Below are 23,787 nucleotides of genomic sequence, written 5' to 3' on the forward strand. Positions count from 1 at the left end.
TGTTGTTGCAACAGTTTATGGTCAGTTGAGAGCGGCACGAATTCTTCTTTTTGCGTGGCAGAGGCAGCGTCTGGACTGGTGGAGGTGTGTTTGGAGATAGCCGCAGTGTCATCGACAGGGGTGAGGGACGTCTTTTCGGAATTGGGGAGTTCCTCATGACTCTGAGCCGTTTCTTCTTGCGGCGTCTGCTGTTGGTGCGTGGCTTGCTGAGACTGCTGCTGCTGCTGCTGCCGCTTGTACCGCGCAGCTCTCTGGAAGGCTGCGTTGATGGGAGCCCACAGCGCATTGAATTTTTGTTCCAACACGCAGCAGTCCCTGTAGGCTCTGTCGTGAGGCGCGTTGAAGTGTCTTGCGTTCTTGAAGATGAGGGCAACATCCTGCTTGAAGTGGTAGGGGAGGGCATACAAGTCTGCCTTGAGTCTCGCTTGCACTTTCCGCAGCCACATGGGCTCCGCAATCACGGATCTGTATCCAACAGCCGTAGTCTCCGGATCGGGGGAGAACCAGGCAGCCTCTGGCAACTCCAGAAGTGCAGCTACTGCGTCGAGAGCAACGGCTACCCAGTCGCAGCCAGGATCTGCTCTGTCGATGTACTTGCGTTTGAATCGCCACATCTTCTGCTGGCGACTTCCGCTGCGAGGAAACGTCAAGTACCCCGATATCACAGACACGCATGGCGCATGTACCACGAGCCTCCCGCCCTTGCCGTGAAGCGGAGGAGCTGCTGCCACTGCGGACGAAGGGAAGCGAAGCGGAAGCGGGGGGGGAAGCACTGCTGCTGTTTGGGGAGGCACACAGATATCAGGCGCAGCGCATGCAGCAAAAGCGGCTGCCCCTGCAGCTGCTCCCGGATCGAAAGGGGCAGAAGTCGCTGCTGCGCAGGAGCGCCTCCTGCAGAGGGAGGCAGCAAGTTCTCTTTGTAACGGCAGCCAGCAAGGCGCTGTTCCCACACCGAAGAGAAAACTGCGAACTTGAGAGAGATGCTGCAAACTTGACGACGCACTGGCTGTCAGCTGCAGGCGCTGCAGCTGCTGCTGCATGTGACAGTGCAACAAAGTGTTGCATGCACGAGCAACAAAACACCCCACAGCCACAAGATGATTGTGCAGCGCTACGGCCGAGGCAGACGGGGGAGGGCTAACGTCGCAGTGGCTGCCAAGGCACCCGAGCAAACAGCACACTTGAGGCTGCTGCTCGAGAGTGTGCTCATGCTTGAAATGCTGCTGATGCTGCTTATGCTGCTGATCCTTGTGCTGCAGCAGTTTTTCTTTGCTGTTTTCTGCTTTCGACTTGATCTCCCCCTTCTCGGGGAGCAAGAGGCCTGGCGCATGCGCGGAGAAGGGAAGAAAGAGCATCGGATTCGCAATCCTAAGCTCCTGCAACAGCTGCAGCAAACTTGCCCAAAGACACCCCTGCGGATCTCCCACAGGGGTGTCTAAGCAGACAGCCACTTGCAGCGCCGTGTAGATGCCAACGCCAACCTGATACGCACAGCATCGCCGTTAAATCGGAGACACACGAAGAAAATATCGCCAAGGCGGCAGAAAGCTAGCGGAGCCTTCTCGGCACAGCGAGGTGCTGCATTGCCAGTGCCGTAAGAAACACCCGTCAAAGTATGGCCGCACCTGCGCTCTCAAGACTTGTTCTTCAGGCGTCACGAACTTTGAAATGAGGCACCACGGCTGTTTTTTTTCCTGCTGGTGTTTTTGTTGCTGGTTCTGTTGTTGCTGAGGGGGAGGCTGCCTCCTAGCGCTTCCTTTTGCTGCTGCTGCATTTTGGAAAACTGGCACTCTGTACACGCGGACGGCTCCCTCGCAGCAAACCTTCAGCAAGGCTGCACGGGCTTCCCTTTGCACCTGCAAAATCACGCCAGCGCGCATGCAGACTGCCCTTGCGGATTACACCCGCGCGTGCATGCGTGGCAGCATCCCTCTCTCAAGAGGCGGCGAGAGGGCCGATGGCTGTGCTCAGCTCTGCCTGCTCTCTACAAGTAGCAGTGTGTAGGCACCAGAGAGCTGTCGTAGGCAAGCAGCACTTCGGCTGCCGCAGGCGCTATGCTCTCGAGGAATTCGCGTTGCAGGGGGCACCCCATGAAATGCAGGAAGTCGAAAGGCACTTCAAATTCTGCATGCCACTCCGCAAGCGGTGAGGTCTGAGGCTGCGGCGAAAAGCCAGTCTTGACCACATCTAGCACCAAGGGTTGTTTCCTCCCCCCCACGGCGCTACTGCCAGCCTCTGAGAGCGCGTAAGTGGCATCTGAGGTGCTTTCTCCAGTGCCCCCAACGAATCTCCGACGTGTCAAATCCCGTAAAACAGCATTGCGGCTAATAGCGCGTAGAAAGCCACACGTCATCTCCTGCAGCAGCGGCAGCAACAATGGCAGCGCAAACAGAGAGGCTGCTGCTGCAGCGACACTGCCACATATTGCGGGAGACTTCGAACTGCCCCCTCTAGAGATGCCCTTCAGCCAAGTCAGTCACCTCCTACGTGTGCAGCCAGCTGCTGCGGGGACTAATTTTAAGCCCCCTTGTGGCTGCAGCGTCGCCGTCTTCTCTTGTCTCTCTCAGCTGCGGCTAGCTGCTTCGGCTTCTATCTCAGCAAAAAACAGCAGTCTCTCCCCTGCCCTAACTCGACTGCTGCCCTCACAAGATGTCTCTCTCTGTCTGTCGATCTGTCTCTCTCTGTCTGTCTATCTGTCTCTCTCTGTCTGTCTATCTGTCTCTCTCTATCTGTCTATCTGTCTCTCTCTGTCTCTCTCTGTCTCTCTACCTCTTCAAGGATTGAGGCTGCCGTGCATCTGCATGCACCAGCCCCTCAATCCTCTAAGTGAGCCTTCATGCCGCACAGAGATCTCCCCCTTCGTCCCTCCCTCCCGTTTCTCCCCGTTGCCATTCACGCGTTTACCTTTCGGGGGGAAGCGAGAGCCTTGACTGTGTCTAGTCGGAAGAGACGCCAAGCGTCTATCCAAGCCATCTTCAGCCCGCGGCAGTTCGAAAGGACAAACACTTCCCACGCCGCATCGCTCATCATGCTCTCTCTCACGCCTCCCCTCCCTCCGCTTTCGTCTGCTCCAAATGCGGCGGAAAAATCCGCGTCCACCATCGCCGCACACGAGCAGCCGCAAGAAGGGCCAAAAGGGGGGGGTTGCGCGGTAAACACAGAAGACAGTCCCTTGATATTCCTATTGCCATCCACACTGCCAGCGGAAGGCAGCAGATAGCCAGTCTGCAGAGTCGCATCAGCAGAAACGCTGCCTAGGAGAGAGGCGCATGAAATCCTTGCAAGAGGCGCGTTCGGAGTGCCCCCTTCTCTTTTGCGCTCGGCGAGATCGCTGGTCGTGCTGTCGCAGCAGAAAGCACCAGTAGTAGCAGTAGTGATGGTAGTAATAGTATCACATTCCGCTGCGTGACGCAGATAGCGGGTGTTGTTCGTACCTTGGCGAATGCGAAGTACGGATGTCTCGCCTCAGCGTGGGCTGGATATGGGGTGTACGGCCACCTCAGGTTGCCTAGACAGTCCACTACTGAGGCGCCTAGAGACATGAGGGTCGAGATGTCGGATGCAGATGATGCGACTTCCATTTGCTGCAGCGGCTGCAGCAGGAAATCTATAGCCGCAGGGGGAGATCTGCGCAGCCACGCAAGCACACAGGAGCTGAGCGACTGCGAGAGTAGCTGCCACTGTGGAGAAAACACCGACACGCAGCAGGGCAAGCACAGCCGTCCAACACTGCTCGATGGCAGCTAGCGAAAGCACCACGAAAAAAGCCGCAACAGTGCAGCCACCGTCGACCGCATGCAAGCAGATGCAGCAGGAAGCCATACAGTCCTTTAGAGTCTCTGACGAGGGAAGCTGCCGCGTAGAAGTGCCGCAAAAAGCGACTCTCAGGTCCAGTGCAGGCGTAATCTGACAGCCGCAAAGCCTCTCCTTGAGTGCCTTTCCCCTGGCTTCCTCCCGCTGCAGGCTGTCCTGAGGCAGTGGCAACTGCTGCTGCTGCTGCTGCTGCTGCTGCTGCTGCTGCTGCTGCTGCTGCTGCACTGAAGTCTCCGTCCCCCGACGCCAAGGCCTCTAAGGGGGGTGGAGGCGAAACGACTTCGTTCACGTCAGCCTGTAACAAAAACTTTCGCATGCAGAAGCCCCAAACACCTCGCAAGCCCACCCTCCACACACAACACCCACTGTTTTGCATGCACGCTAAGTAGGGTCCAGCAACGAGCAACGAGGCTTCCAATGTTTGTTGCGTTCTCTTCGTCTTGCTGCCTTACCTCGAGCACGGCTTCGCTATGAAATGACGCAATGTATCTGGCGATGGCATTCCACGCCTCAGAGCTCTCTTCGCTGCATGCGTTTTGCAGTCTGCAAAGTGCATACGCTGCACGTGCCCTGTTGTTGCAACATACGCAGCAACACATGCCAAGCTGCACTTGCATGCTGATCCTTGGAATAGTTCTCAAAGCACATCGGCAATGCGGCGAGGGCTTTCTTGAGTCTACTATCGTCTACACACTGGGGAGGGAGAACTTGGCGGGAGAGCTCCAAGAGAGAGAGTTAGAGAGACAGAGACAGAGAGAGACAGAGAGAGAGAGTTAGAGAGAGACAGAGACAGAGAGAGAGTTAGAGAGACAGAGAGAGAGTTAGAGAGAGAGCGAGACAGAGAGAGAGAATTAGAGAGACAGAGAAAGAGATACAGAGACAGTGAGAGAGACACACGGACACGCACAAACACAGAGACAGAGACAGATATATATATATATATTATTTATCAGACATACACACACACCTCAGAAAGGGGTGAGATCTGTGAGCAGCCATGGCGGTGCTGAGGGCCTTAATTGCATGCGCTGCCACAGGATCCTCTCCACTTAGTCCCCCATGAGGCTCAGCTACTGGAAGAAGAGAGCCCAACGCAGTCGCAGCTTCCAGCTGGGAAGCAACCGAAGTTTCCGACAGCATCTGCTGCTCCCACATGGAGCCACTCTGGCAGCGACGGATTCTTTCACATGCAGCGCACAAATATATATACATACAAACACACATACATACACATAGACACACACACATGCATGCATGCATGCATGCATGCGAACCCCCATCAAGACAATTCCAAATGCTCCGCCCCTGGTAAAGCGAAGGCGTTTATGTATTTTCCCAGTCTTTTTCAGCGTTGCCTGCCATGTGCGCTTTCTTTGCAACACCCTGTTCGACACACGCCGACTGTTGCACCTCTAGACTGCCAGCTAAAGGCATAATTCCCGACCGAACCCTATCCCCCCTTCCTCCCTCAGGACTGTTTCAGAAGAAGAAAACACCTCAGAAGTCTCAGCAAGACAGCGTTCCGTTTCTGAGCTCACCTGGCAGGCCACGCCTGATAAGGATCTGCTCGAATCCACAGTACAGGCAGCTTCGTCTTGCTGTTGACTTTTGCTACCAATGATCTGTTATCCAAAGACAGCAGAGAGGGGTGCCGCTGGAGCACACACCGCTTGAGTGACTCGAATAAGGCGCGATCGCTGCTGCTCAGAACGCCTGCAAACTGCAAGAAATAACAAGACATACACGCACATATATGTGTGTGTGTATGTATGTATATATACATACATATACGTACATACATATACACATAAATACATATATATATACATATATTTACATTCATACATACACTTCCAATTATACATATGCACGTACGTACATGCACATACATTTCACACATGAACAAGTGCCTCTCGGAACGCGCTGATCATAAAATTGGCAGCTGTGCCACGACAAGACGCCATCAGGTTAGAGTTGAATAGAACACCTGTCTCTGAATTTGCCGTGTGCCGCTCGCAGTGCTGCTCGTTTTGTGCCCTCGCAAGATCTGAAAGTTGGTGGGTGGCTAACATGCTGCGTAGCTCTCGAGACAATTGCAATTGCTACGCACTTAAACGAAAGAGACAGAGAGAGAGAGACAGAGAGAGAAAAAACTTACGGTAATGCGATCGCCAGTGGCCGTTCCTCCCGCAGCACTCCTCGCTCCTGAGGCTTCAGGACCTTCTGCTGTAGCTGCTGCTTGCGCAGCAGCAGCAGCAGCTGCTGCTGCTGCTGCTGCTGGCGCGTCTGTGGCTGCGGCAGCAGCTGCTGCTGCCTTCATGAGGACTTTGCTGCTGTTGGGACCGTGCAGCATTCTGTCACCTTTCATCGCGACTTTTTTCCTGTTTCGCAGCAGACAGCCACACACTCATGCGCCTTTTCACGCTTCACCGCGAGACTGCACGCCAAACGATTCGGAGACGCGAATTGCTCGCGGAAAGACGTGGGAAAAAAACTGCCATCGTGGCTTCCGCTACTTTTGCAGCCACCTGCTTCTCCCCCTTCCAACGCGTGATGCTTGCCCCAGCAGCAGCACGCTGCAGCTCGAAATACGGAGAGCTTTTTGCATTTTCAGCGCGCGAAGGAACTTCCCCTCCATTCCTTCCTTCTCTCACCGTCCACGTTCTGCCCTTGCGTCAATGGCGAATCTGAGAGGCAGTGCCCCCTCTTTCAGCTTGATCGTGCTGCCTCTTATGAGATCGTCATCGACTACTTGCAGCTGCAAGGCGGGGAGCCAGTATTTCTCAAAGCCGGAGGACAAACACAAGTACGCAGAAGGCTGCTGTAGAGACAGCAGCTGTTGCTGCACAGGTGCAGAGGGAGGCGCTATCCGCATGCCAGTGTACTGCAGCACACCGTCTTCGAGCATGCGACAGCAACACGCATCCTCGCTGCTAACACCGCTGCTGAAAGCGCTGCCAGGTCCTAGCCCTTCTGCAGCTTCGGGAAAGAGCTCGCCAACAAACGAAACGGGGATAGCCGCGGGGGGCACAGAATGTACATACACCCCAACACTGCGATTCCAAGGCGCTCTGCCGCTGGATGCTCGCAATCGCAAAAGAAAATCTCTCTGCTGCAACAACCGAGACCACATGGGAAGGCCCCCCGTTGTCGCAACCGGCACTGAAGGAGGAGCTGTACAGACACCCCCAAACCACACACATACACACACATATACACATGCATACATACACGCATACACAACCACCTATGAATTTACGCATACATGGAGAGAGAGAGAGTTAGAGATCCATATATATATGTATATGTATATATGTATATGTATGCAAATGCACATGTACAAAACACACACATATCCAAGTACACATACATATAAACATATACATATATACATATTTTTATTCAAATGCATTCACTTGAATACACATGTGGACATACATTCACATGTACGTCAACATGTACAAAATACACATATGCATATATATATATATATATATATATATATATATATATATATACATATACATGAACACGCACATATATACACATATATTCACATACCCATGGTACATACATATCTACACATAAACAAACATATAAACATTTGAACACACATAAACACACATACATGCATACATTATACAGGCATACTTATATTCACACACAAATATACATACAGATATATAGATATATGTATATATATATATATATATGTGTACATATATATAGATACACAAATTCTAGCTCTACAGTAAGCAGGACCCTTAACTGAACGTACAGATATGCAAATACCAGAAAGGCTTTCAGGCACATCCATACATATATACATCTATAGATATATATACATCCATACATACACATCCATACACATCCATATACATCCATATACATCTATATATATGTGTACATGAAAGGTCGATGTCCATTTACCGCGTTCGTTATCGACGCAAACTGCGGCGAATGCATCGCCTGCCTGATCGTTGGGATCTTCTTCCGACATCTGCTGCTGCTGCTGCTGCTGCTTTTGCATGCAACGCTTTTTAGCTTCTTGCAAAGCCTGCCAAAGGGGCCCCCTGCCAGCATTAAGGGGAGCAGGGATATCGCCAACGTAGCCAAACCCTAAGATGAAGTTTCCGTCTCTCCCCACAACGTCTACCGGATCGTGCAATCCCTGGAATACTTTCAGCCTCTCCTTCAAGGAGATGGTAGAACTGGGGAGCGTCTCGCTGCTGAAAATTCCCCTGTGCAACAGACTGCCGCTGAAACTCACACTGCTGCTGCTGCTGCTGCTGCTGCTGCTGTGGCGATGCGGTCTTAGCAGCGCTGGCCAAAGGAGACGCACAAGGAGGGCTTCCCATGAAGAGACAGCGGGGTGGAGGGGACTGCCAGCTGCCATGCGAAGAGACAATTCTCCTCGATCGCTGCTCGCCATCTCCTGAGCCTGCCACAGGTTGAACGCGCCAAGTCCTCCCAGGTCTGAGCAGCCATCCATACACACATTACACACACACATACACATGTTATACACATACATACACATGCTATACACATACATACACATGTTATACACATACATACACATGTTATACACATAGATACACATGCTATACACATACATACACACATTACACACACACATGCACATATTATACACATACATACACATGCTATACACACACATACACATGTTATACACATACATACACATGTTATACACATACATACACATATTACACACACACATACACACGTTATACACATACATACACATGGTAGACACATACATACACATGTTATACACACACATACACATATTATACACATACATACACATGTTACACACATACATACACATGCTATACACATACATACACATGTTACACACATACATACACATGGTAGACACATACATGCACATGGTAGACACATACATACACATGTTACACACACACAGATAATACAAATACACAGAGAAATAATACAAACACATACACAAATAATGCACATACACACACAAAAGCAATACACACATACACATACACACACACAAATAATACACACATACACAAATAATACACACATACACATACACACACACAAACAATACACACGCACACACACACACAAATGATAGACACATACACATACACACAGATAATACACACATACACATGCACACGAATAATACACACGTACACATACACACAAATAATACACACGTACCTAAATAATACACACATACACATACACATATATATATATATATCTGCGGGAGGTGGAGAAGAAATCCTTTCGAAGGTTGCATCCATGCCGAGTTTCTTGGAAAGGCCCTTGTGGCTACACGCATGCATGCACTGGGAAAACACGCGTTTTTGAGTTTGTTTACTCCTGGTGGCCTAGACGACGAACTAAAGGAGATATACAGACATGCACGTAGTGCCTATCAGACTCGAGGCACAAGGGATACCTGCTGGGTAGAAGAGGGAAATGCCAGCCTTGTCTGTTTGTGGTGCTTCAGGGGAATTCGTTTGCTGTTGCGCTTGTTGCGCTTGTTGCTCTTGTTGCTGTTGCTGCTGTCTGTGGGGTTGCAGAGGTTCTGTTAGGGGAGGTGGTGGCTGGAGCGCGAGGAGATCCAGCTCGAAGGCAAAGAGATCCATTGCGGATCCTTTGCGTTGCAGTTGCAGCACAAAGGACAGCGAAAGCTGAGGGCACCCCGTTCCACAAACGAAGGCGCTTTTGAAAAGCTGCAAACCCTCCTCGAGCTGCGTCAGAGCCTCATGCTCCTACAAGAGCCACAACACACAACCACAGCCTTAAGGCTGTGCCTTCCCCTCTGCAAGCCATGGAGGCAAGAGCCGCTGCTGCCGCTTCTTGCGCAGAGGCGCCTTCTCGGGAGAGACACACACTGCATCCCCTCGGTAAAAGTGTCTGCTCTGAAGGCTTGGTAGTGCACTATTCAAGCGAAGAGGTGCTGGCACCGACTTGCGCGTTGATTTGTTCATCGGGTGTGGATTCCATGAGCTCAAGCCCTTGAAGGCCTCCCTTCACGCGAGCTCCCCCCTTCATGCGAAGAAGCCCTTTACCAGAGGCTCTTGTTTGCGGATTCTTATTCCAGTAGGAGACGTATACGGCTGTAATTTCGATGAGAAGCTGCAAGCGCAAGCGCACAGAAAAATCCACGTGTTACGGGGAAAAAGCTGCTTTTCGAGCGATTAGAATTGATGGCCTTGCTGCTCGCTCTCTATAAACTCAGAGGGAAGCCTCAAGGATATGCAGGCTAAACCAACAAGATTCCGAACAAGCGGCTAGCCGCAGAAAAGGCATTTCGCTTCAGAACCGCGCATGCACAGACAGCGTCATCATGGATCGAGGCGCTGCTCAGCAGCATTACCCTCCGTCTTCAAAACACCACGCACGCAAAAAACAGACTTCGACTCACAGATAGACACACACACACAGATAGACACACGCACACACACAGATAGACACACGTACATACAGATAGACACACGTACATACAGATAGACACACGTACATACAGATAGACACACGTACATACAGATAGACACGTACATACAGATAGACACACACACAGACAGATAGACACACACACAGACAGATAGACACACACATACAGACACACACACACACACAGATAGACACGCACACAGACAGATAGACACACACATACACAGATAGACACATACACACAGATAGACACACACATACAGATAGACACACACACACAGATAGACACACACACAGATACGCACACACATACAGATAGACACACACATACAGATAGACACACACACACAGATAGACACACACATACAGACACACACACACACAGATAGACACACACACACACAAATACGCACACACACACACACAGACAGATGGACACACACACACACAGACAGATAGACACACACACACACAGATAGACACGCACACATACAGATAGACACACACACACACACACACAGAGATAGACGCATCAACTGCACCCACACATCGCACCCGCTTCCAGAAGCGCTCGCTATGGGGAGGGTCTCTTCTTCGATTGAACTTTGCGAGGAAATCGGTGAAGCAGAATGTTCGCAGGAAGTTGTCGGGTAAGAAAGACTGGGAAGCCAATAGGGCTTCGAGTGCATGTAGCACCACATAGCATTTGAGATGAAAGATCTCGCTGTACACCAGACACTCCACTGGAGGCAGCGCCTGCTGCAGTTGCTGCTGCTGCTGAGTTTGCTGCTGCTGCTGCGTTTGCTGCTGCTGCTGCGTTTGCTGCTGCTGCTGGCACCTCCCGCCAGCGCTGCCAGCACTGCTGGCAAGAGCTCCCACGGGGTCGATTGGAAACTCTTCCAGGCCTAATTCACAGAGGTTTGCGTAGCGTTGCAGCCTTTCCCATCGTCGAACTCGAAGCTCAACTAAGCCGAAGTTTGCCTGTGTGTTGAACAATCAGCAGTGACGCAGCAGCACGCGGATATGGGAAGGGGCCCCTTAGCTGCTGCGGAAGGGAGGGTGGGAACAGAAAAACAGTGCAGAAAAAGCAGCCAGCGTGCGCGAGCGAGGCAGGGGAAGAAGCGAGCATCCGAGGCAGACAAGAGGATCTTGAAGGAACAATTGAAAGCAGAGAGCCAAGTGAAGAGAACACGCAGACACAGAAATCCAGCAAAAGAGCGACGCGGCATGTAGGAGCGTCGCCATTACAAATGGCACAGGGACGCCTGGCAGGCATAAATACAATATTTATGTACATATACAATGTATAAAATATATATATTATATCGGGGGGAGAACGAAGAAACAAGGAAACGAAGGGAGGAAGAAGGCTTCCGCAGCAGAGGCACATGCAAGCGCGCATGCGTGGATTTTGGACCTGGATAAAGGCATCCACGAGGAGCTTCCGAATAAGCGTCGCAATGTAGAGACACCCCAGGAGGTCCTTCTCGTCCGTTAGTCTGTTTAAGGGGAGAAAGGCCTCTAGCCACAGGTGCGCGATTGCCTCAGCAATCAGCGCTCGCGCCGCATAGCCAACTCCCATGACACCAGACTCCGACACGCTGTGTAGACAGTCGAGAGGCAACACTGCCAGATTACCGCTGACCAAGTACTCTTGTACCGTCCTGCGAATCGCTCCAGATCGCAAGAAATTTCTTATTCTCGCCGCAAAGGCAAGTCGAAAACATCTAGGGGCGTCCACAGTCTAAGCACCACCCCAGCAACACAGGAGCACCCCACTGTCTGCAGCCTGCGATTTCGGGAAAAAAACGCTCATAAGGCTTCTACTCATACGCGTGATTGACTTCTGCCGCGATCGCACAGTCCGCATTGGCGTCTTCCGTCAGCTCCCGCAATCCAGCGGCAGAGGCATCATTGGACTGCGTAGACGCATGCACCCACTTGCATCCCTCTTCCTTGCCTGTGCTGCAGTGCTGCAGCGGCGCATGCAGATGCCGCGCACAGTGGGCAGCAGCAGAAGAAGAGAAGCAGCAGCAAAAGAAGAGAAGCAGCAGCAGCAGCAGATGAAGCAGCAGCAGCAGATACAGTAGCAGCAGAAGAGAAGCAGCAGCAGAAGAGAAGCAGCAGCAGCAGAAGAGAAGCAGCAGCAGAAGAGAAGCAGCAGCAGCAGAAGAGAAGCAGCAGCAGCAGAAGAGAAGCAGCAGCAGCAGAAGAGAAGCAGCAGAAGGGAAACAGCACAAGCAGAAGAGAAGCAGCAGAAGGGAAACAGCAGCAGCAGAAGAGAAGCAGCAGCAGAAGAGAAGCAGCAGCAAAAGAAGAGAAGCAGCAGCAGCAGAAGAGAAGCAGCAGAAGGGAAACAGCACCAGCAAAAGAGAAGCAGCAGAAGGGAAACAGCACCAGCAAAAGAGAAGCAACAGCAGCAGATACATCAGCAGAAAAAGCAGCAGCAGCAGTAGATACAGCAGCAGCAGCGGCAGCAGTAGATACAGCAGCAGCAGCGGCAGCAGTAGATACAGCAGCAGCAGCAGCAGTAGATACAGCAGCAGCAGCAGCAGCAGTAGATACACCAGTCCCGTCCTACCATTGCATGAAACGCAGCGCTGACTGCAGAAGAGGAGTGGAAACTCCAATGCGGGGAAGCAGCGAGGCGTAAAGGGTAGAAAAGGAGGCAAAGACATCCGAAAGGAGGGGAGGTGCCAAATGCATTGCCAAAGACGCGCAAACATTCCGCAAGTGCTGCCTACACCGCAATTGCAACACACAGACACCCATGTAAGGCCGCCCTTGAATGGCGAGCCTCTCTGGAGAAGCTCAGTGTGGAGGCTCTCTCTAATCTTCATAGAAAGCTTTTGTCGATCGCGCACAAAAGCGGAATCGCAGGATGCAAACAGCAAGCACCCTGTGCCGCTATGTTTGAATTCCAGCAGACCAGCGCACGTGGAAGGCTAACTGCTGCTGCTTCCGAGTCTGTTTTTACAGAGACAAGGATGTGGGTTGTTGAATAAATGCTTTCGGCAGGTTTATAAATTGTTTCGGCAGTTCTAGCGCACAGTTGTTGGTCTTAGACACTCCTCCAGTCCCTTGAGAGTGAGAAGCGATACGATCGGCGCAGAGGCGACTCCTTGGGAAGCCTCTGCAGCGCAAACCAGCGAACTTTTTGAACGCAGCGCTATTTGGAAAATGCGCGAAACGCACTGGCGACTGACTCTAGACAATCTCCTCGGAAAAAGGCCTCGGAAAATCATAGCGTAGTCTCTCTCGAGACAGAGAGAGAGAGAGAGAGAGAAAAAGAGGAACAAACCCTACAGAAATGCGAGCGTCGCGTCTTTTCTTACCCGCTGAGGCTTCCCCCCGCAGCACTGCCTGGTGCTGGCTGTAATGCTTCCTGCGAGGACTGTTGATGCTTTCAACGGTGACGGCATATGGTCCAGAGTTTCCGCTAACTGCCGCAAACTCTCCCGCGAAGAGCAGCAGATGATGCGGCAGCAACCAGGTGAGCACCGACCGACTCGCTACGTCGGCTGCTTGGGCTGCGACTGCAGAAGCCTCTCTGCTTCCACAGGCGTCAGCACAGCCGCCGAGGTTCGTGCCGTTCACACAGGAAGCTGCAGTCGATCCGTGGTGCTGCTGCTGCTGCTGCTGCTGCTGCAGGTGCTGCTGTGTAGCAACAGCGAAAGCAGCAGCAGCAGCTGCAGCAGGTTTGCCTCCTGTCCGTCCGGCTTTGCGTTGGCTACTTAGAGCCTCGAAAACAAACACTTCGCGCATGATGCATGCGTCTTGCGCGAGGCGCTCCTCCTCCTGCTTTTCTTTGTTCGAGAGATCGTTTTGCTCTGCCTGTTTTCCACGCTTGATCTGCGTCTGCGCGTCCTTCTGCAGCTGTTGCTGCTCTGCCTGCGGAAGAAGGCACCCCCAAATGCTATCCAGCGGTAGCTGCTGCTGCCACTGGAGGGGATGGCGAAGCATCAAATGCAGAGGCTGGTTTCTGCCGAAAGCGCAGCAGCAGCCGTGAGCCGCTCCCTCCACACAGTCCACGCAGTAGCTCTGCGACGTCGGCTTGCTCCTCGCAGCGGCAGAAGGAGCAGCAACATCAGCGACGCCGTTCTCCTTCTTCTGCTCGTCTGCATCTGGACCCTCCGCTGCTGCGGCAGCTGCAGCTGTTGGTGGCAAGGCTGCTTCACGGCGTGCGGCGTCTCTCGAGGGAAGGCGAGCAGCAGCAGCAGCACCATCCCCAGCCCCTCTTGCCCATGCTGCTGCTGCTGCTGCTGCTGCTGCTGCTGCTGCTGCTGCTGCTTCTGCAGCAGCAGCAGACAAAGGCCTTAGCTTGGAAGCTGCCGCGGAGAAACGACGTGTGAGCACTCCTGGCATGACGGCGCAACACCCCTCGGGAACGTCTACCACCGTTTTCCAGTTGCAGTTAAGCGCGGATTCAGCTGGCGAAGCCTGAGACGAGGCAATCGTCTCCGAAACATTGCATGCAGCGCCTCCTGTGCCTCCGTAAGCTCTCTGAGGCAGCGTGGGAAACCAGGGAGGACATACTGCAGCGCCTTGCAGCGTTTGCAGCAACAGCTGTCGACGCAGATAGCCCTGGCTGTCTCTGTACGACTCCTCTGCGAAGAACAAGCTGCTGCCACACTGCGGCACGAGGCCAGACAACACGAAGGAAATAGACACCTTCAGCTTCTGCACAGCAGCACGCACAAACAAAAGACGCGGTCTGTCTCTCCAGTTCGCTGCGACTTTTGCACATGCTCTGCAAAGCAGCCTTCCTCCGCAGACGGAGGACGCTGGACACCTTCGAGGAAGGAGAAAGAGAAAGGGAAAGAGAGAGAGAGAGAGAAAGAGAAAGAAAGAAATAGAGAGAGAGAGAGAGAAAGGAAGAAAGAAAGAAAGAAATAAAGAGAGAGAGAAAGAAAAAAAAAGAGAAATAGAGAAATAGAGAGAGAGAGCGACAAAAAAACTACAAAAAAACTACCCAAGACGTAGAGAAACAGAAAGGGAAAGAAAGAGAGAGAAAGAGAAAGAGAGGAGAAAAAAAGAGACAGAGAAAGGAAAAAAGAGAAATAGAGAGAGAGAGAGACAAAAAAACTACAAAAAAACTACCCAAGACGTAGAAAAACAGAAAGGGAAAGAAAGAGAGAGAAAGAGAAAGAGAGGAGAAAAAAAGAGACAGAGAAGGAAAAAAAAGAGAAAGAGAGAAATAGAAAGAGAGAGAGAGCGACAAAACAAACTACAAAAAAACTACCCAAGACGTAGAGAAAAGTCACAATTCAGCGCGAGAAAGAGAGAGAGAGGAGAAAAAAAGAGACAGAGAAAGAAAAAAAAGAGAAAGAGAGAAATAGAGAGAGAGAGAGAGAAAGAGCGACAAAAAAACTACAAAAAGCTACCCAAGACGTAGAGAAAAGTCACAATTCAGCGCTTGCTTGCCCGTCACACAGAAACGCCTCGCATGGGCAATCCACAAAGCAAGAGTGCAGCCAAAAAAAGAATTTCGAGACAAAAATACGGATAAGCGATACGGCGATCTACAGAGAAATGCAAGAACGCACAGTGGCAGGGGGATTCCAGGAGCAGAGGAGACGGCAGAAAAACAGTGTGCCGTCTTTTCACACCGAAAAGGAGGGGGAGAGGGAGGGAAGAGGAAACTTACATGCTTCGCTGGGAAACTTTGCTGCCTCGACAGCAGAGTCTGCTGGAGCAGCGGCGGGAGCTGGATAAAGACTACAGGGCGAGGCACTGCATCTCGGAAATTCTGCAGCAAATGCGAAGCATCAGTCATTGTGGTACACCCCTCAGAGCATCAGACATTGTGCTACAACCCCTTCCCTGTGGAGCGTTTTCGCCTCGGGAAGACACGAAGTACACGCACATCCAGAAGCTCATATTTCCCCCTCCTTCCCCTTGCGTGTCTTCGCACATGCCTTCCACTGCACCGCACCCCTGTGACTTCTGCATTCTGCATTGCACCCCGACGCAAAACGCTTAAAGGGCACCGAGACATTTTAGCATTCAGAAGCTGAGAGACAAGCCAAGCAGTTCCACCTTGAGAGCCTCTCGCCACGCCAAGAGATCCAGCCGGATGCATGCAGGGTGTCGTTCTTGTTGTAGTTGTGGTTGTCGTTGTTGATCTTCTTCTTGCGGGAAGGGCTGAGAGGTATCCTTCTCCTGCTGCGGATTCTGTGCTCGCTGCTTCTCTGATGGCTCCTCTTCTTCCTGCTGATGCGGTCCATCGTGCCCAAGACGGAAGAAGGCAGGCGTCTTTTCTATCCAGCAGGCAATGATGCTGCAGCAAGGCGGCAACTGCAGCATCATGAGCAGACAACGCAAAGCATCGCCAATTGAGCAGACAACGCAAAGCATCGCCAATTTCGCGGCAAGGGAGCCCCCTCATGGCAGCGCTCGCCAGGTGAAGCGAGGACGCTGCACCAGGGGTGCAAGTAGGAGCAACAGTGAGACAGAGAGGATATTTTACATACGTGGAGGGGTATGGCGAATGGCACAAGGGTATCTCCGTTAAGAGGCCCTTCCGAATTCTCTGAGGGGGCAGGATCGGAAGGATCGGCAGCAGCGCCTGCCGCTGCAGCAAACGCATCTGCAGCAGCAGCTGCTGCTGCAATAAGGCTTCCACTGATCTCGAGAGAAAGGGATGAAAAGCCTAAAACCGAGCGCGTCGCGAAGTCAACTGAGACATCCACATGCTGCTCGCGCAGCGACAGTCCCCCCGCCATCGTGCTGCTTGTACTGATAATAACACGCACTCATGCAGGAGGGTTCCTACTACTACTTCTGCTGCTGCTGCTGCCGCCGCCGCACAAACCGGTGCCTCCCGATTGTAGGTGGGGTTGCAGCTGAGCGTTTGATGGGGTTCTTCTGCGACATTCGAATCAATGCAGCAGCAGCTGCTGCTGCAGCTGCTGCTGCCACCGCACTGTGTGGTGCTCCTGCTGCAGTTGCGGCTGCAGTAGCGTCAGGTCGATGCACAGAAGGCGGGGGGGCCCCTGCGTCGACGCAGAACCCTACAAACTTCCCCAAGCGAGCACGCGGGTGTAGTAGTTGCAGCAGGCGTCTAAGAGCGGAGTGCTGAGCTCCGAACTCCTTAAAACTCACAAAATTCAATTAAAATTACTTATACACCGCTCCGCGCAGACAGTAAAATGGCTGGATAACCGACCCCATGTTCATCACCATCCCCTCCAAGGGAGGGGGGCCCCCTCAAAGGGAACGCGTGCCCACAGGGAGGGGGGCCCCCCATGGCGGTCGCTTCATTTAATGCCCTGCAAACACCTCTTTGGTGGAATAAAGCCCATTTTAAAAATTTCAATATTCGAATTTTTCTCACCATATGAGGCGCGGCGACCGCCTCCCGGGGAAGGGGGTACAAACTGGCAGCTTAACTCGCCAAAGCTGCACGATCCGGATTGCCCACGATTGTGGCTTCGAGTGCCCCCTAGAAATTAACTTAATCTCCGGCAAACAGCTTGAAAACTTCCAACACGTACTCAGCCACCCCAGTCGCCCGTTTGCTGGCCTTCAGTGTGGTTTCATGAAGATTTTCTGCCCTAGTGCACTGCTAACACAAGGGGTGCTCCGAGCAAAAAGGTTCTACCTTCAGTAGCTCCCGCTTATTCTTCCCGCCTGACATACATTTGCATGCTCTTCGAGTGCCGGACCCCGATGCACTGCTAAATGTGCCGCTTCTGCTGCCGCCGCAATGCGAGTGACAGCATCTTACCCCTAACAGAGTCGCAAATCAAGAAATTCCCCCTCCCTTTGCCGCTTTGGCGGAGCAAGTCGCGCTAGCGAAATACTCGCGGCAAATGTATGTAGGGAGCCGCTGCTTCACCTTCCAGATCTCCAGAGACGCCTAAGAGATGCCCCTCCGGTAGAAGCGCAGCCCCCTACTTCTAGAGGTCGCTGTGCTGCCCCCTCAAATCAGCGTAACGAAATACATACATGCGTGCATATTCGTAGCACATGAAGGGACGCACTGCCCCCAGCTTCTAACAATTACGGCGAGTCGGGCCTAGCCACCTTCCGTGAGGAGCCGCCGCAGCTAGCCGAAAAAGCCTTGCCAAAAAGAAGCCGACTTTGTGCAACTTCACGCTGTGCAGGCTGAGGGTGACTCAAGCTCGCCACCAACTGCCCATGGGACCGAAAGAGAACGCCTCACTTCAAGGACTGCATCGTAACGCTACACCAGACACCTCCCGTCTTAGGGGCACACATGATTTGCCCCAAGTTCAGTACAAAAAGCCGAGAGGCAAGTTGCTGGAAAATCTTAAGAGAAGACTTATCTCCCTGCCTTCCGCATGCTTCAGCACTCCGGCGTGAGGCGAGAGGACAAAGCAACTGCAGAGGTGTATGGGCTTTGCTACATCCAGTCAATGCTACACACCTTCCCAGCTGGTAGCACCTCGTACCGTGGAGCGCGCGCTTGCACAACATTGATGCATGTGGCACTGAGCTACCTTGATTATGCTATAGCTTTCAGGTGTTAGAATGCATTGGAACGCATATGTCCTCTCCTTTTCAATTGTTACTTAGATTTAGCTGGTGTAGTCGAGTGCGCCAAAGTGCAGCCTAGCCCCATTATTCGCTACCCCTCTTCAGAGAGAGTTGTCATCAGTAGTGTGTGCTACTTAGCGAGACAGGCGTTGACGTACGTGTGGCTGGAAGGAAATTCGGATGATTCTAGAAGGGAAAAAGCCGGGAGAAAACGGGTGCATGAGGCAAAAACCAGCCGTCGCTGCACTCCGAGACTGCAAGCGTAGATCTACGTTTCTAACAGGATACATATCTTAAAAATTTCGATATGTGGTCCGTAATCTTCTTAAGTATGTCTAAAAAACCTTATTGTTCACCTTTCCTGTCAAGGCTTCCTTCACAGGCTGCCTTGCAAAGATTCGGCAGTGGAAATCGCGCCGAGAATGAATAATCATACCTGTCAGTTACCATTAGAGCTCTCAGGGAGCTCAGCAAGCAAAAGAGCAGTAAAGGGATAGAAGAGGGAAGCAAGCAGAACAAGAGAGCGAGTCATAGGAACGCAGTGTGAACAGTGACCTTTCCATGTTCGCTTCTTGCGGCGCCATCCAATTGTTGTGCATGACTAGTTGATACGTTGCGCGTGCAGTATTGTGCTCCAGCTAGCCGCTGGCTAGCCGTAGATAGCGTCTGTATGTGCACCAGCTGCTGGCGCCTCGCGCCTGTAGGTGCGTATTTCCCGCACATCCTGTGCCTTCTCCGTGTCTGTCCTAAAACCAAGGGCTTCTTTTTTGCTGCTGTTGTTGTATATGGGAGCAAGTAGTGTCGCTAGGGGAAGAGCCAGCAACCCCTTTTTCAAGCCATCTTCCTCTCGTAGTACTTCGGTTCAGGCATGTGGGGGTTGATTTTACGATCGAACTCCATGCCGAGGTTCTCCTTCATCGCCATCAACGCATGAGCCTGGAGTTCTTCGTCTGTTACTGACGCATTCACCATGTCGATGATTTCTTCCCGCGTGGGGTCGCCTTTCAGGGGAACCCCTGCGCAAGGCACGCAGAAAAGTCACGGAAGAGAGGACAACATATCACTACGACTTGCAGATTCACGAGGTCAGAGGAAGAAACAAGCCACCACCTCTGGAGTAATGAACGAAAGGCAACAGGACGGCGGGAGCAGAGTACAAAGAAGAAGCGCACAAAATTTAAGAAGCTGGGAGCAGCAATGAGGTGGACAGTTGAGCTACGCAGAAAAAATAGAATTTCCACAGGAGAAGACAGTAGACAATGCACCCAGGAAGAATGCCCTATTGCGGCGTTGGGGGGCTTGATTGATTTCAACGGAGGAAAGAGGGAACGCACTGCGGCATGGATATGCGCGCACAATTTGGCGCAAAGCGTGCGCAAGAGATACAGAGAGAGATCCCGCACAGCAGCGCTGATGCGCGAAAGAGACTTCATAGACACAGAGAAAGCAGAGACGACATAACGAGTAGAATACGGCGATTCGGCCCTAGAAGAACCCACTCAGGTTGAGCATTAAGCGTGCCTCTAGGATGATCGGAGTAATCTCAGGAGGATGCGGCACCTGGGGGGGACTCTCGCTACCTACTCCACCAGAAAACGCAGCACAAGAACAATGCATTTCACGATAGGAATGGGCATTGCAACAGGCAAGCATGAAGATTGGGCAAAGGCAGATACACCGCAAGAGCCAGAGAGTCAAATCCCAAACGCTACACAAGGAAGAAATACACATGGACTGATGCCAGAGGCCAAAAATTACTAAAAATGTCGTGCAGATCAGCCATCGTTATTAATCGACTGTGCATATTGCTGCGCCCCCTCTCCCCCATGCCCCCAACACACACAGACACACACACATACACACTGCATCCCTTGTAAAGGACCTTCCCGTCATATCCAGCAGAAAAAGGCAGCACGAAGCGCTTGCCACAGGGGGGGGAGGCAGCATGCAGGAGAATAAGTGCATGCATGCGTATTTCGTGAGTGTGTGTGTGTGTATGAGAAAGGAAGGGAAAGGGAATAATGAATCGGCGGCGTCCTATTCGATACTATGCCAGGTGCTTGAGGGCGAAAGACAAACCAGAGACTCCCTTGCGACCCCCGACAGAAAATAAAGGAGTACTAGAGTTGATATGAGAGCCAAACAAAAGTCTCATGAATGGAAGGAAGAGAGGAAACAGGTCGTTGCTACGCTACTAACGACCCGCCGTGCTCTCCGGTTTAGGGGAAAAGGCTGGGGAGAGACCACCAAAGTGAGCGGGTATATGGCAGCTTTGAGTAGATAAAGGCGTGAAGATGCAATGTGGAAAGGGAGAACCAATGCAACTTACCAAACAGCCAAAAGCTGAGGCGCTGAGTGATGGAGGTCATCCTGCTGTGTGGGAAGAGAAAATGAGTGAAAGGGAAAAACGAAGTAGGCAATGCAGAAAGAGAGGAAGTCAAGAAAGTGTACCAATGAAATACAATTTTATTACCTGAATAAAAGTGATAACAAGTAGTGGTAGTTCATCATGGCCCCCCATCTCCCTACCACATCGAGCTCGCTCTCCATAAGCAGCTGGCTGGTATGATGCCTTGCTGTGGCAGGCGCAGCACGCAGCAGCAGCCTTGAGGCTGCGCACATCCCCTCAGTTTTTCCTTACTTTTCGCCTTTTGTTTTTCCTTCATCAGAGAACTGCAGCAGGTGTGTTGTTTCTTACAAAAGGGGTCATCTTACTTTTCAAGTCTTTCCTCAAGTTTTGCACTTCCCCTCGTAGCTCGTGTTCTGGAGTGCGCCAGGGTCGAGCAGCCCACTGCTACCATTGCTACTACTACTCCCATTTGTTGCATAATCGTCGTCCTCTGTGGTATCTAAGTGATTTTTCTTTGCGTAACTCCCTTTTCCCAACTCTCTGACCTATTATGCGAGCAGACTGTGCATATCACTCGCTTTTTTCCCCCCGCTGCATGGGAATATGCTGGGAAGAGGGAGCACAGCCTGCTGCTGTAAGACCAGGCCGGACCAGGCCAGTCAGAGTCACACGCCTACTCTGTATGTTGCGCTTGCTTTCACTGCGGCAGGTCAGGTTCCCGGTAATTTGATTTCTTGTAATTTCGGGTTTTTGCTGGTATCAGAAGAAGGCACTCTTCCTGCTTTCATTTCAAGTGAGTCGTCGCTCGCCTTCAGCGTATGCCTCACTGCTGGTGCCTCCTTATCCCTCCCTCTCTGCTCATCTCCTCCCTCCCTCCCTCTCTTTCAACCGCTTGCTTCCTCTTGCTGCGCCTCCTAGAGGTGTGCATCTTCCTCTTTCTTGAATGAACCCAGCCGTTCCCGCCCTTGCTCATCTTTGCCCACGCCTGGCGACGTACGTGGGGATGTGCGCTAGTGCCTTCTGTGTGTGCAATGCGATCTCAGCGCTCAAAGCAACCCGCGAGAAACTCCTCGCCTCTAGGTGAGGGGAAATCACCCCACTGACACTACTGTTGCCTTCGGGGGCACTTCGCACGGGATGCCTAACACAGAACTCGACCTCCCCGCTGCCTGCCGAATTTATTCACCCCATTCAATCTTGGATGAAGAGCTGCGCAACCGGCAGCTCATCATTCCCCTCCTCTGCATTAATTATCATATGTGGCCTATGTTTTGGTGTGTTCTCTACCTTAGGTCCAGACTTCATATTAAATCGTCTAATCTTCCCTCCGCTTACCAACACAATGCCAGGCAGCAGCCGTTCCAGCCACGGCGTGGACTCTGGTGTTCATCCCCCCATGGCAGTTCCGAGGAGCCGCATTGGCTCAACAGGAGGCTGTCCTACTGGGGCCACTTTTGAACACTGCGGCTACTGCACTCAAGTACACCAGGACCCCCATATTCAGAACCTGTACCCCCTCAAGCCTGAGCAGCACATGCGGGGAAATTTCGTCGCCAACGGAGATAGGGTTCAGGGGCAGGCTGCAGGCAAACCCACCGAGCTGTTTGCCAGTTCACATTCTCACGAATGAGGAAAAGCTGCCTAGCTAGCTGGTGAGGGGCGGTAGGTGGGCCGCGCCGTCGACCAGTGTAGCCTCACCTAAGTAACACCGAACAACCAGGCAACAGAGCTTGCGCGAGTTGCTATCTTTATGCAGCAGGCATGCTCTGCTTGCATGTCAGCTGCCAGTACAAATATATATATACACTCTGTTTCACTCCGTCTGTGTCAGTCTTCACCTGCCAGACACGCTGCATCTGGTAGACTCTAAGAGATGCACAGCCACCGACTTTTTTTTCGGCGTTTTTCTCGGGACAGTTGAGAAGTTATTGTCTTAACAGCGCACACGCTGTAGTTTGGCAAGCTGAAGGGGAGAAATCTAGCAGAAACTCTGCATAAAGCAGGCCCAAATCAGAGCAAATGATCGGAGGGCTCCCACCTTCCTTATCTAGAAAACACAGAAGAGCTTAGAACTCTGCTGTGTTATCACCATGAGCCAAGTGATTGCTCGCCTTGCCCGAGCACGTAAACGCTAGGCATTCTTTCTACGCAAGTGTAGAGTCCTTTGCCCTGTTAGACGTGATCAGCTACAATCGAAATATCTGCACTTGGTTAGGTGGTGCTTTTTCAACAGCGTCATAGTTCATGTAGGAAGGCAGGGGTGACCAAGGCCTGTTCCCGGGGGAAGGGACTTTGGCAGACTTGGGATTCAGTCCAAGTACGATCGTGCATGCTCTGCCTGTCGACTCTAGGTAGTATCTGAACTCTCCAAAGCTGGTTTCTCTACAAAGCCTGCGGGGAAGGCCGGTGACGTGTCAAAGTATGCTGCTGGAGTCGAGCAAATGTGGAAGCTGCAGCGCATCACCGGGGTCTTGATCAGTGCAAATGTACTGCAGTCCAAAGGCCAATGTTCCTCAGTAGATGTCCAATGCGCTTGGTCTGCTTGCTAGAGGAAACACTTGCATCTCCGTTTCCTTCGCTTGGATCACTTCTCACAAAGCCCTTAAATTATGGGCCTGCCCCCTCCAGACTCCATCAGCAAAATACTCTAGGCA

General features: G+C 52.0%; 2 protein-coding genes across 2 annotated transcripts; both read right to left on the reverse strand.

The window, feature by feature from the left end:
* Positions 1-21: 21 nt before the first annotated feature.
* Positions 22-17,006, reverse strand: LOC34619200. The gene is made up of 24 exons (XM_026335651.1): positions 16,755-17,006; positions 16,321-16,578; positions 14,539-14,961; positions 13,664-14,412; positions 13,332-13,488; positions 12,863-13,021; positions 12,115-12,200; positions 11,699-11,945; positions 10,801-11,262; positions 9,281-9,596; positions 8,156-8,289; positions 7,744-7,984; positions 6,604-6,987; positions 5,972-6,195; positions 5,352-5,533; positions 4,781-4,993; positions 4,266-4,383; positions 3,825-4,108; positions 3,509-3,627; positions 2,905-3,254; positions 2,009-2,356; positions 1,626-1,856; positions 130-1,481; positions 22-46 (listed from the first exon to the last, which is right to left on the reverse strand). Exons 1-24 carry the CDS (start codon positions 17,004-17,006, stop codon positions 22-24), a joined length of 7,314 nt encoding a protein of 2,437 aa, XP_026191436.1.
* Positions 17,007-19,614: 2,608 nt separating this feature from the next.
* LOC34619199 lies at positions 19,615-21,152 on the reverse strand. Its single transcript, XM_022732503.2, has 3 exons — positions 21,113-21,152; positions 20,283-20,363; positions 19,615-19,799 (listed from the first exon to the last, which is right to left on the reverse strand). Exons 1-3 carry the CDS (start codon positions 21,150-21,152, stop codon positions 19,615-19,617), a joined length of 306 nt encoding a protein of 101 aa, XP_022591770.2.
* Positions 21,153-23,787: the final 2,635 nt, after the last annotated feature.

The sequence above is a fragment of the Cyclospora cayetanensis genome, unplaced genomic scaffold, assembly GCF_002999335.1.
Source record: "Cyclospora cayetanensis isolate NF1_C8 unplaced genomic scaffold, CcayRef3 CcayRef3_contig_114, whole genome shotgun sequence".
Taxonomy (NCBI): Eukaryota; Apicomplexa; class Conoidasida; order Eucoccidiorida; family Eimeriidae; genus Cyclospora; species Cyclospora cayetanensis.